The sequence below is a fragment of the Lepisma saccharinum genome, chromosome 24, assembly GCF_977018435.1.
Source record: "Lepisma saccharinum chromosome 24, izLepSacc3.1, whole genome shotgun sequence".
Lineage (NCBI taxonomy): Eukaryota > Metazoa > Arthropoda > Insecta > Zygentoma > Lepismatidae > Lepisma > Lepisma saccharinum.
Genome location: NC_139252.1, coordinates 21520314 through 21535167, shown reverse-complemented (window position 1 = coordinate 21535167; position 14854 = coordinate 21520314). Strand labels below are relative to the sequence as shown.

The following is a 14854-nucleotide window of genomic DNA, read 5'->3' as shown; positions in this document are numbered from 1 at the left end:
TTAAAAGTTATAAATGAGATATGTGACATAATATTCGCACACAGAATTGTTATATAATACTTATTTTCAAAAAATATAATAAAATGTTTGCATTTATATTTTCATATAACATTATATCCATGCTCTATTTCTTTTGTCTCTTAGACATGCTTCAAGCTCTGGATTTGCTGAAGTTCTCTAATTTGAGGTCCCACAAAGTACCTTGCTTTTGCTTTGGTGGTGAAAGACAAGGCAATTTGTTTGAAACACACTTAAATCTTCTTCTAGTTGTGTCCATAGCCTTTACAAATTGTTTCGTAAGGCCTAGCTTGGTGTGATGGGGAAGAGCAACATCACACGCTGTATATTTTTCTCTCACTTGTCAATTTTGTTGAGACCAATTCTTTTTTGTGGAGTGGTTCTTCTGTCACAGGTATACCACTTGCAGAGGAAGCAGATATACTTTGTGTAGCCATGTTGCATTCCCAATATCACTGCAACTATCCTGAAGTCGCCAAATATCTTCCACTTATGCTCATTATATTCCATGGATTTCTTCTAAAATCTCTGGACCTAAAGGAAATCGGTAAGCATGAAAAATATTGGATAGATCTTGCCTAGGATAGGGACAGATGGAAGGCTTGTGTTGCTGCAGCCATAAGCCTTTGGGCTTAAGAAGCTAGAGAGTTAGTTAGTTATCTTCTAATATCTCACTGGTTTCTTTGTGACATCAGAAGAATGTATAAACGTTCATTAAACCACTAACGTCATTGCGATCAGTAAGTAGGTGCTCAGTTTCAAAATAGGCATGTTTGCCTAAATTTAGTAATGTATGTGCTGGGGTGGAGATTATATTGGTTGATTCCAAGGTAATGTTTATAGTACTTTTTCATGATAGATCGAATCCTCTTCTTATACTTTGCAAAGGCCAACTCTCCACAGATGTAGCAGAAGCTACCTGGTTGATTTCGACAGGCAAAGTACATATATCAACTTAAACAAAAGCTGCAAACACAATGCTTAGTATTTTGACAGTATCTTGCAGGTACATCATGTAGCTTAGTAACAGAACTGCCAACATCTGAAACAGAAGCTCAGAAGTAGATATTGCCAACTGCTCATCTGACAGTTCCCTGTATTTATCACGAACAGTGAATCTGAGTAAAATGATACTCTTTATTTCCGTATAACTAAAAAACTATCCCTGATAGCGAAATTCTAATTACAGATTTGAATTTCCCATACCAAATGCCTTCAGAAAAACTTATATTCACATAAGAACAACCTTTGTAGAACAGTGTTATTGGAGGGGAGCTTCGGTTGCATACCGACAATTGAAGGGTCCTTCAGGAAAATTTGTCATGTAGGGCTATGTGTGCAGCTGCCCCATTTACACCCGTTGCATTTTCGTGCTCACGATATCAAGCAAGGAGACGCTGCGATGTTATCGGTGCATGTGCAAATGTGCTTAGTTCATTTCCAAATTTAAAAATAGTGTCACGGAGTGGTGGTCTAACCATAATTTGTATTAATATCCATAGCCTTTGCACAAAACATTTTCTACTATTACTATTGTTTCTATTTTCAGCTCCTCAAGTTATCAAATGACACAGAAGAACTATTACGTGTTACTGTTATTCAAGCCAAAGAAGTAGAACCTGGTAGATACAGTAAGTGTGCACATTTGATAGTTCAGTCATTGTGTGTAGTGTCTTCCAAGAGAATGATGTTCAGTGGCTCCATAAAATCATCACAATTTATATTGTTATTCATTGCCTGCAGCAAGTTGAAGTTGTTCCGAGATTACATTAATTTATTGTCTATTCAAAAACTTCAAAGCCATATGTCATGTTTTCAGTATGCAGAACCTCCTTCCCCCTAAATAAAGGAATAATGTGGAAATCACGAACCGAAGAAACATTATTCTTTAGCTGATAATTTGCATGTATTGTGAATAAATTTCAGCCATGGTAGCTCAGTCGTTAGGGTATCTGACTACCGTGCGAGGCCCAAGTTCGATCCCCTGCGGGGGAGAACCGGGATTTTTTTCCACCTGTTCAAACAGCTCCAACTCCCACCCAGTGTCATATAAAGTGGGGACCTGGAGGAAACTCTTGGAGGGTAAAAGCAGCCAGGTGCATGGTGCTGATCACATCACCCCCACTTTCGGCCATGATCAAGAAAGTCTGGGGCCGGCCCTAACTCCACACCCCCTATATGCCTTCATGGCATGGTGCAAAGCACAGGGGAGCACTTTATTGTGTTTTTCTTTACTTGTGGATACATTTGAAACAGGAACAGGAAACTCTCTTTGCACCTGCATTGTTGTTTGGTCAACAATCATGCTGGCAATAATTTTTACTTTCACAAATTTCCTTAACATATTTGAGAACGTTGGTTGTTGTTCTTCAAGAGATAGAAAGGAAAAACAGGGCAGAACTGTTTAATATGGAATGACGATAAAAGGCCACCATCTCTTAACAAGCAATGTTTTATGATTGACATTAACGATGTTTGGCTCTTAATGCATAAAACCATTTACGAAAGTTGAAATTTTAGTCTCCAAATTGTACCTCAATTAATAAAGACTACATTTGAGGGTATGAAAAACATAATCAATTATTTTATTAACTTTGTAATGGTTAATAAATTATAAAACCACTAAAAATAAAATATCTCGAACCATATAATGTAGTAATATTTCATAACTGGCTCTAACCACATGACTACAATTGGACTGCCCTGCAGAACACCAGTGGTGTATTCTGAAAATTTGACCTGGTTTACCACAACAATTCTTATCTATTGTATATATTAATTAGATATAATAGAAATAAAACACAAATGCAGAAATCCAAGTAAACAAAAAGAGGAAGTCTGACAACTTCAAATTTTCCTGCAATTTCTACATATACCGGGTGTTTCATAAATACTTGAAGGATTTCAAATATTTATTGCAAGTAAAGTATTGAACTTACGTTAATGAAACTCATGCAGAACGAACGAGGAACTCAAAACAGTTTTTTTAACACCTTGTAGCGGTATATTTTATGCTTTTAAGCTGATTCTCAGCAACATACACAATATACACAACCATACATTTTTGAATCCTTGTCCCGAGGTTCAAAACTTGCAGTACCTGAAGTTCTGTGGATGCTAGTTTAGGCAATAGACACGTACCTCTTCAAATTACAACTTAACGCCCATTTCCTTTTAGATATATATAGGTTTATTCATATTATATTTACAGAAGTTAATTCTTGGCCGTTATTCACAAAATTACATTCCGGTGTACCCTGTCCCCCCTTCCCGAAGAGAGTGTGTAGACTCGCGTAGCCACTGGCTCCACGAGTAAAAAAAAATATATCCCTCAGTACCAAAAAAGGTGGCTGAAGGTATGTGTGTTGTGTACCCGGTTTCCCACATGAAATAAACTATTGGAATAATGTAAAAAGAGCAAGTGTGTGTATTAAAAGAAAGAAAGTTAACATCCCCGCCGTCGGTTCACATAATAAGGAAAGAAAGCTCGCCCAGCCGCTCCCCTCAGAGAAAAAGATACCTCTTACATTGCTGTACTCCGCCAAACATCTGAGAGCCACTGCTCCGCTGCCCTTCCTATTTATAGGCCCCGCTAATGACCTAAACCGTTACTGGAAACTTACCGCTCCCCAACGGCCAAGAATCCAAACGTACAGGAATACATAGCCATACACAATTTATAACATAAAAAGGATCCAGTAATGATCGCATCATTACATAGTCCCCCCTTCCTGAAGAGAGAAAAATCAAAGTTCTGTAACCTAGAAAAATAATAATAATATACACAAAGCACTTGTCCGCAGTTTCTGTTCACTACAAACACACTTTCATTAGAAGATCACACGACACTGACAGTCAATGTTCACTCTAATTTTGTCCACAAGTGTACTTCGAGATCCGCGTTCTTCCCTCAGCACTGGAGCTGGTTAACCCACGTCGATTCTTACCCACTCAGCATCTCTTCCATCCTTCCTCCTGGACCAATGAGAGACAGTCTCCTGGAAATCCATCCAAGTCACCAAGGCTGCTGGTTCGACTCCCGGCAACGCCACTGCTCTGCGCTCCTGCCAAGATCGGAAGACACCGCTTCGACCGGTTTCCACATGAATGGATCGAACTAGCTCTACGGCCGAAGATGTCACTGCTATGCCCGGCGCTAGAACTGCATTCACTCGCCACCGAACTGCGACTTCTCGACGAAATTACATGGTAAAAGAATACGCACTAACTTTGCGTTACTTTCGCGATGAAATTGACTGCGGAACGACACTTTTGTATGAGTACTGTATGAGGTATGAGGTAGAGAAAATAAGTGAAAGATAGAATAAAGAAAAGATAGATAAATCCCTATATACAATATTTACAAAAAAAATCCCCTTTTGAAATTAGACTAGAATATGTTTCTCAGCTTGTAACGCATCCGGGATATATCTTCGTCTTGCTCCTCCTGCCGAAGTTACGTGCGCTCTCTTTGCTGAATTGGATTCGGCTACTTTCCTTGCAAAGTCAGGTGGCGAAGAATAAGGCTTTAACTGGTCACTCTTGGCTCTCAATATTCTTCCGTCCCCGCTGTGTTTTATTTTGAAAGTATTTGCCGAAGTTTGCTCCACAATTGCGTGTGATCCAGAGGACTTCCCCGAGAATTTACTGGTTACTCTGCGGGCCTCACCAGATATAGGATGTTCCTTAAGCCAAGCTTTATCCCCCACCTGAGACGTGCATTTGCGGCGTTTCCTATCACAAGCTTTCTTCTTGGCGTCTTCCATCCTGAATTTCGTTTCCTCCTTACTTGACATGAAATCTTGCTTATTCCTGTCATCTTTTAATACGCAGCATGGCTGGCACGACTTACAATACTGGATAACGTCTTTAGTTAGGCCTATCCAAGTGTATTGTTCCCTAACCTTCGCTAAGGTTTTCAATCTCCCAGGATGACAAGCGAATGCATTATCATGCAACGACACGAGAATTTGTGAACGTAGAGATGCAGGTACCCATATTTTCCCTTTTCCCTTCTCTTTGTACTTTTCCGTAGGCAAATTTCTCCTAAGAATTCCCTCGTTGTCGAAATACGAAGATTTGGCCTGGGTCTTCACCTTTTCCATTCACCTTTTCCTTGTACTTCTTCGTTCCTTCCACCTCCTCATTCCTTGTAACCCTCGCTACGTCAGAAAGAAACTTGTCTTTCATTTGCTCGGAAATGAGGGAGGCTGTGTCCAGAAGCCTACGTGGCTCCTCAGAATTGTATTCTTCATTTCCCTCAGTGGCAGAGAATGGCAACAATGAAGAATCTTCCATATCTTTTCTTTCAGAGAGACGAACCATGGGCAGTTTTGTACTCCGAAGCAAATTTTCCCTCTGTTTCTTCCTCATTTGCTTTGCACTATGTGCAGTACACAAACCGCTGAAATCTGCAACTGATTTCTGCACAGTGTCAGTCGAACATTCGACACGGTCAATCATGTCCTCAGTTTCGGGGTGTGGTTTGCAATTTCCCATCGTCGCGGTTCCTTCAGTAACAGTTTTATTTCTTTCCATCGTCGCGGTTAGCCCAGCTCCAGCTTCCACAGTCGACGTCCTCCCCTGCTGCGAGAACGGAAGCCTCTTTCCCACTTCCCTCTTCTCCGCAGAAAATAAATGAATGACGTTACTGTTCTCAAAACTGTAGCCTCCCTGCTTCAAATGTAGCGATATGCCGGCCTTCCTTATGAACCCACGACCTGCGATAAATCCCGTGAAACAATTGCGCAGAACGACGAATTTATGCTTAAATTTCATCCCATTCAAATGTACAGTAAGATACATTTCCCCACATGATTGTACAGAGCCTACTGCCAAAGAAATATTAATACGTTTATTGTTAATCTTATTTCCTTGTTTTTCCAGTTCTCTTGCGATCTCAACAGACACGGTGCTCACAGACGCACCAGAATCCAAATATAGCGAGAAGTCCTTTCCCTGAACCTTACAGGTGACTAACGGTTTTTTGTCGCCAGAAGTGAAATTTCTGCAGTTGCGTATTTCCCTATTCCTCCCCCTGTTTTGCTTTCCTTCTACGTGTGCAAGAACCGGAGTTATCTGTTCTGGTCTAACGGTATCTTCAGAGACGGCACAGGTGGCGCCTTTCTGCGAACCATCATACCCCCTTCGCCTCGCCGGTTCTTCTGCTCTCGACGGGGTTCCAATATTCCCGGAAAGGCTCAAGCGGTTGAAAAGATCTGGATTTATGGCACTCATTGATACTTCTGTTCCCACGCAGCCGAAAGGGTTCATTGTCCCCGAGGCTGCTAATTGCCTTGCGACACTCCCTGAAGTTGACGCTAGTGGTAAACTGCTATCTCTTAGTTCAGGACAATAGTACAGAACTTCTGAATACAATCTCTTTTGAATGTCCATAGAATGGGTTTCCAAATCTTTGATTGTTGCGAATGTTCTGTTGTACAAGTGTGTTCTGAATTTAGGATGGGAAAATTTCAAAACGTGCTGGATGAACTCGTCTTCTGTCCCCCGTTTCTCCCTCATTGCGAAAAGCTTCCTGGTGTGTCGAATAAATGCAAGAAGAGACTGGTCTGGTGACTGGTAATTGTTCTGAATGATCCTTGCTATTTCCGAGTCGTAATCGACACTAAAGAATTCTTCCAAGAACGCCTTCTCAAATTCCCTAAAAGTGCCGAATGGTCTCGAAAATCTGAACCAATCTGCAGCGATTTCCTTCAACGAAAGCGGCAAGATTCTATCTAAGAGAAAAGAATCCCCAATTTCCATGATTTCCTGATAATTGCGTAATTCATACAAATAATCGTGTGGACTTACATCGCCGACGTTTCCCTTAAAGATCGGAATGTTTATGTTGCTTTTTTCCAAGATTTTGTTCATTTTCTCCTCGCCCGTCCTTGCCGAAGTTCCTTGCGTAAGGTTTAGAGAAAGTCTCTCAAGTTCACCAACAATATCTTCCTCAGGCCTTCCCTCCAAGTTCGCATTGCCTAGCAACTTGCTAATGAGCTCCCTGTCTATTTGAATTGCCATTTTGTCTTCTATTATTTTCTTTCCACTTCACAATAACTAATGCCTTCAGTACTTTTCACAAGAAAATATCCCTGACTCTGAGCCCCCAGTATGTAGCGGTATATTTTATGCTTTTAAGCTGATTCTCAGCAACATACACAATATACACAACCATACATTTTTGAATCCTTGTCCCGAGGTTCAAAACTTGCAGTACCTGAAGTTCTGTGGATGCTAGTTTAGGCAATAGACACGTACCTCTTCAAATTACAACTTAACGCCCATTTCCTTTTAGATATATTGATGAAGGAATTGGGAGCATAAAAGTCGAAACATTAATTTGCCTCAAACATCGCTCTGAAGCTCGCAAGTTGAACGCTCATTCACCCCACATTCCACCGGATGCAGAGCCGAGCAACAAGAATTTTCCACTCGGCTCTGCACACTCAGCAAGGCAACGGCCCTCGCCAGCGGTGAGTGCACCTCCACTGTAAATTTCCATCTGCATCCAGGGATACCCCAGGTGCACAGTGGAGGTGCAAAGTCCATCAACCTATGACTCAAATCCAATGTATAAAACCGCTGGAGACAGTAAATCGATCTCTCACTTCGCTCCAATATCACCACCAAACTGATCGACGAGAAGAGGACGACGGCCTGCTGAGAGATCGCGACACTACGAGGCGGCAACAAGCGAGAAGTCCACAAGCAGTCCGGATTAAGCCAACCGAAGAATCTGCAAGAATAAAACAAGTCGCCGAATTGCCTGCCGTCTCTTATCGTCATCTTCGATCTCTCCAGCGGACACCTGTCACCGTCGCCGACGCCAGAAGCCGAGGGCCAGACCAACAGCAAGGGGTGAGTAGCGTTCAACAACACAGGCTCCCAACAATCCTTCATCAGCCTCCTTAAGGGTAGAGGTGGTTAGCCAAGTCAAACTTAAGACCTATTGCATTTATCTGAGCTACGTCCCGGCGTGACTCGATCCCGTACCTTACCCGACGTCACGCTACATGGTGGAGATAGCCGGCTCCACTCCGTGGAATTGCAGAAAATTTTAATTTTTTTTTACGTCACTCAAAACCCCATAATTTAAAATCCCCGCCGCACACAGCAGCAACCCTAGAAATTCTTCTTTTTCGATAATACACTTGGTATTATAAACTCCCCACTCGTAAAATTTCTCTTCCGCTCATTATCCTTCATTTCTTGTGAATAAGTGTATAAAAATTCCCCCTCCCTAAATTCGCATGAACGAATCCCAAATTATTCTTCACGAAGAGCTAGACCGTTCTCTTGACCAGATTCTATCCTTAGCCTCCGCTATTAATTCCCCCGCTCCTTCCCCCAGAATAACCAGATCCAAGGCTCAACATCCCGATTATCCCCAGTTTTTAGGTGGTCTAGAAACACCCAAACGAAAAAAGAAACACCCAGAACCCCAAACCAGTACACCTAAAACTAACACCCCTACCACCATCAATCCATCCCCGTCAATAATGTCCGTAAATATACCCCATGGTTTATACCCCGCCCCCTTCACAGGAAAAAACCCTCAAGAAGTTGAGCAGTTTTTTGAAAAGTTCGATAGCATTGCGGGCGCTTTGGCGTGGGAGGAAAATAAAAAACGCGAAATGTTGCCATTGTTCCTCGCAGACATAGCGCTCACATTTTTGAACGATCTCAAGAAGCAGCCAAACTTCAACACCCTCACCTTTCCGCAAATCAAAAAAGAATTAATTTCATTATTTAAAGGCAGTCACTTAGTCAGCATGCCCATCCAAATTTTATTAGAGACAAAGCAGGAAATTAACCAGCCCATTCATGATTATGTTATTCGTAAGAAAAATCTCGTCCTTCAATTCTTCCCGCAAGCGACGAACCCTCAAATCCTTTCCTATGTTGTGTCGGGACTTCGATCTAAACACATCGCTGCGATAGGAGACAAAGAGTTCACCGACACAAGTTCTCTTATTGCACATCTGCAGAATCAAGAAAGGCAAGACATGCTGATTCAAGCTAGACGCAATGAGGAACAAAGTGAAGCGATGAAACTGATAGATGCCGCTAAGTACATGCACTCCATTTACGCAACAGCCTCCCCTCAGTTTCCCAGCTGTACGCAAACACAGGTCAGCAACACGCATCCTTTCCCCACACCTCAGCCTGCTTCGTCATTTGTGACGTATTCCCCCCCTACCCCCCTCCCGCAGATCTCTCAAGCTCCATACAACTTTCTTCCGCAGCAAACTTATCAAGCTACACCAGCTCTCCCGACCAACTCATGGCAAGTCCAAACCACGCCCACAGCCCCTCCTTCCCTCCCCTCCAGTCAAGCTCCACACACGCAGTCTGCTAGTTCTACCAGCGCGGCCGTTTCCCAGTCTTGCAACGCAATTTTGCCATCTGGCGGTTCAACAGCGAACCAACTAGATTCAGTCACGAACCAATTGCAAACCTTAACATTAGAAAATAAAGTTGAAGCGTTGTGTCACACTGTCCAGAACCTGGCAGATCAAATACAATCAAATAACAGTAATCAATTTCCGACCCGGCCTACTTTTTACGACCAGGGGAATGGCAATCGCAGAGGTTCTACTCGCGGCATGAGACGTAATTTCAGATCTCGAGGTGGAAATAATAATTCAGCCGGGGGGCGACAAAATTCACAGTTTTCGCAATGCCAGATCTGTTTCCGTTCAAATCACTCTACCAGGGACTGTTTTTATAACCCAAACAATGAAAACAAGGACGATTTAAACTGAAAAACCGTGTGAATCGATGGGACGGATCCACACGCAAGACAAAATTTGACACAGTTCCTATCCTTGAAAAAAACAACCTATTCTTCATTCAAGCTCATGTAAATAATACCCCCCTAGAAATTATGATTGACAACGCAAGCCAAATTAGTATTTGTCCTCAGCATTTAATTCCACCCAATGCAAAGAAAATTCAAATGCACAGCATTATTAAAGGCGTCACTGGTAACAGACTTCCTATCTCAGAAATTGTAATACTACCCCTTCACATAGGAAAATATAGGTACTCCCACCCTTTTAGAGTTGTGCAATCCAACGAATTACCTCCTCTCCTTGGCAATGACTTCTTGAAGACACAAAATTGTGACATTTCACTTAGTACTAACCTGTTAACTCTTAGACGCTTAGGCCATATTCCAAACTATAACCTTCCCACAAAATCACACACCTACACCATCCCTGATGTATTTTTTTCTAAACTACACCCTACTAGCAACCAACACAGTTTAGTAACAATCCCAGAAAATGTAACCCTACAACCTAGAACCCGAACATATGTTTCAGTTTCCATCACTCCCCCCCTCCCCCACAATATCCTACTCACACCCTCTCAGGAAACACTCCTTACATACAATATCCTCATACCCCATGCTCTCCTTAACACTTCTTCCCCTCTGTTACTAATTCATAACCCCTCAGAGAAAGCAGTCACACTCAAATCCAACACCCCACTTGGCCAAGCAACCCCATGTGACATTCTAGTAGACATGACAGACGCATCCAACACTGATACGACTACCACTACATACGCATGCACAGAAGACAATACAGAAAACACAAGACTGAAGGAAAGTCAGAAAAAATTTGACCCATCTTGCATTAGTATTAACCCTGACTTATCAGAGGCAGACAAACAAAAAATCATAAAGTTAGTATTTGATTATGCTGATGTTTTAGCTTGGAAAGGCGATAAACTCACCACAACCCCAATTTATGAGTACGACATTGACATTGGCGACAATCAACCTCCCTATATGAGACAATACCCCATCCCTTTGAATCTTAGAGAGCAAATGAAAATTGAGCTTAACAAGCTCTTACAAGATGGAATCATTCGCAGGTCAGAAGGTAGTCCATTCCGACACCCAGTTCTCTTAGTGCGCAAGCGAGACAATTCGTTCCGCGTGGTGTCTGACCTTCGGGCGCTGAATAAAATTATTCAGCCCTCTTCTCTCCCAACACCTAACATTGATAACATTTTAGCAGACATGGCAGGCAAGAAATATTACACAACCCTTGACCTTAAATCGGCATTTTTTCAGGTAAAATTAACAGAAAGGTCAAAGAAGATGACCTCATTTGCAATTAGTAATTGTGGAAATTACGAGTATGAAGTACTGCCAATGGGATTGAAGACAAGTAGTCAGGTCATGAACAATGTAATGTCTATGGCTCTATCTGGCATAGATAGTTCCGAGATATCTGCATATACGGATGACATAATTTGCTACACAAACTCAGTTGACGCAATGCTACAAGTTTTACATAAAGTCTTTGCTAAATTATGTGCAGCCAATTTGAAACTAGGGCCAAATAAATGTAAATTTTGCTTTGAAGAAATTCCAGTCTTAGGCCATCTTGTGTCGCAAAAGGGATTCCAAATTTCTGATCACATCCTGCGTGCAATCAAAGAATTCCCTCCACCTAAATCTAAGAAGAATTTGAAATCTTTCCTAGGCATATGCAATTTCATCAGACGCTATGTACAAGGGTTTGCGGAACCCGCAGAATGTTTGTTCAAATTACTCAAAAAGAAAGTAAACTTTCATTGGCATGAAGAGCATCAGAAAAGCTTTGAGGCATTAAAAGACAAAATTATTTCCGCACCCATTCTTAGACCTTATGACCCAAAGCAAACTTCATGCGTATACATCGACGCGTCCTACCAGGGTATGGGCGGTTGTCTTATGCAGAAGGATGATGATGGAGTACTACATCCGATAGCCTTCTGCAGCAGACACCTTACAGACACTGAGAAAAAAGCAGATGTCTTTTCTCTTGAAATTGCAGCTGCCTTTTATGTCCTAAAATCATTCAAATTCTTCTTAATCAACACACCCTTTATAGTTTTCACAGATAACCATGCATTGTCTTACCTTAGAACAACAAAACAGTTGTCCGGGGTCCTTGCTCGAAGATCACTCTTCTTCCAAGAGTTCGACTTCCAAATCCACCATATCCCATCATCACAGAATGGTATTGCTGATGCATTATCGAGGAATCCTGTAGATCCAGCCCCTTCCTTGCCCAACGACACAGCACAAGACACTTCCCTTGACACAGACGAGGAGGACATACTAAATCAAGTCTTCATGTTACAATCTGATGACTTTGACATAGGTACGGCACAAAGAGAGGACCCATACTTACAAGCATTAATCAAAATTCATGAAAACCACCCAGATGCTGATCACAAATTAGAGAAAACAGCCTACTCATTTGTTCTTGACAATGGAATCCTTTATAGGAACACTAAATTTTCACCAGGCTATAGAAGACAGTTATGTATTCCCCAAAAACTAAGAAAAGAAGTGTTTCAATTAATTCACTGTAACAAAATGATGGCCGCACATCAAGGTGCTGCTAAAACATACTCCCATCTCTCTTTACGCTACTATTGGCCTAATCTAAAGAAATATGTGTACGCTGCAGTACGCAAATGCACTGAATGTCAAGTAGCAAAAAGAGCTCACGGAGCCATACAACATACACTGCAAACGAGCCCACCCGCTAGTCATCCCTTTAGCCAAATACATATTGACGTGTGTGGACCACTGACTTCAACCTCTGACACAGGACACAAATATTTTCTATCCGTTGTTGACAATTGTACCAGATTTGCCATAACTACAACCCTCCCCAACCATGATGCCAACTCAATAGCTAACGCCCTTGTCACGCATGTTTTTCTCATTTTTGGTCTTCCAGAGACGATTATGCTTGACAGGAGCTCCCCGAACTGTAGCAAATTAATACAGGAATTATCCAAAATTACTGGTGTCACATTAAAAATTGTTGATACTGCTGCCCACTTCAGAAATGGTGTCGTCGAATCATCTTTTCACTACTTGAAATCCATCATGAAAACTTATGTGGTACAAAAACAAGGTAAATGGCATGAACTTTTGGCTAGCGCGACCCATGCCCACAATGTAAGTACACATCTTGGCATGAACAACTCCCCCTATTTTTTGCTATTTGGACAACACCCTAGGTTAGTTGCAGATGCTGTTCTCCCTACTAATCCCAACACCACTATTCACTCTAATGAACAGAGAATAGAACAACTCCAAGCCGCTCGAGAACTAGCACACAAACATTTAGCAAAGCGATTTGAGCAGCAAAAACAATGTGCCGACAAAAAGACACAACAAACAACCTACTCCCCTGGACAATTAGTGTATATTTTGGACACTACCCCTCATCCCCACGTACCCAAGGCATTTTCCTCTTCCTACAAATTTCAAGGGAAAATAATTTCACAAAACGACGCCAATTCCTATTTGGTGGAATACACCGATGGTCGTGGCAAACTGAAAACTGATGCTATCACGATTCACCGTTTGAAAACAAGGCACCTTGACTCGGACGAGTCTGTCACTTAAATATTCAATTTTTCACCGTTGCACAGTCCATTCACACTTTATAAATATTATTTTCGCACCCACATGTCAATATAATACTTGTATTTTCGCAATTTTTGTTTTCGCAACGTGATTTTTTCACCAAGCCGCACACAAGAACGAGCACATGTAAAAACGGAAGTTCCGCCATTTTGATTCACGTAGTACCCTCTTCTTCCTGTTCCCTCCTCCTCAACACTGTACACATAAAAGAGTCGGGAATTAACTTTAAAGCAAGTTCGAAGACTAAAATAAACTTTTAATATTCCACAAAGTAATAATAATAAAGAAGTAGAAAGTAAAAACGGCCAATCAGGAACGTAGTCTCTCAACTGACTACTGGTTGAGTACGTGAATTTTCCACTCGCGATTTTTTTCTGTCTGCAGCAAGCAGATTGTAAGAAAAAAAAAAAACTCGCACAAGTATCTGCGCATGCGCGACCTACCCGTAGACGAATCTCGCACAGCTGACGATTTAGTAATCGCTTCGGCTCGAGCAAATACATCGCGGAGCGCAAAACGTAAACAAATGGTAATAAAATACAAACAAATAAAAATGCAGAAGTTTATATTATAAACTATTCAGTCTCGAGAATCTCTTGCATTACAATTTGTTAATCCTTCTCTTTTTTAATTTTTCATTAGTGATCTTTTACCTTTTTATTTGAGTAGCTTACTCGGAAAACAATTTTTTTTCCATCACAAATCTCATGCTTAATACATATTTTTTTTTATGCAAACTCAGTTTTAAAATTGTCTCTTTGTCCCTTTCAGGGTTCACTACCGACAATGGCAGTAATGTTACTACTTTCCCTTTTTTCCCTAATTTTTTCGGTCACCACGGCGACTGAACATGTGGAAATTATCTCGGGAATTTATCTGAAAGAACTACCAGGAACCATCCCTTATCATTATACCATCCCCATCTACTATAATGTGAAATTAGAAATGCCTAAACCCCAGCACTTCCCATCAACACTACATAATGCCATGTGCAATAAAGGTGAAGAAGATTCCAACCAATGTAAACTTGCGGTCCAACTCCAAAATTTTCATTCACACCTTTTTTCACACCTTTCCCTCTTCACACGACCCACCCCCAACACTTCCGTAGTTAGACAAAAGCGTGCACTCCTTGGCTTTATCAGTAGCATTGCTAACTATTGTTGTGATTTTGCCACTACTAAGCAACTAGAACCCCTATTCCAAAATGCTCATGAAGTAAAACAAACGATATCTAACATTAAACTACAACTGCAAGCTAATCATATTTTCTATCAAAATTTAACTGGTGAAATTCACTCTTTCCAACATCAGATTGAGGATGTTTTTACTGAATATGCTAACCACTCTGATAGTTTGGCTAGAAATCAGGCAGCATTAATT

The 14854-nt window shown here is 41.3% G+C and overlaps 1 protein-coding gene across 2 annotated transcripts in view; it reads left to right on the top strand.

The window, feature by feature from the left end:
• Positions 1 to 14854, top strand: part of LOC145978223 (complex III assembly factor LYRM7) — a 62942-nt gene that overhangs the window by 39048 nt on the left and 9040 nt on the right. For both annotated transcript variants that reach the window (XM_083110688.1, XM_083110689.1), the window contains exon 4: positions 1568 to 1649. In XM_083110688.1, the coding sequence (XP_082966814.1) occupies positions 1568 to 1649 (82 nt within the window). The remainder of the gene's footprint in view (positions 1 to 1567; positions 1650 to 14854) is intronic.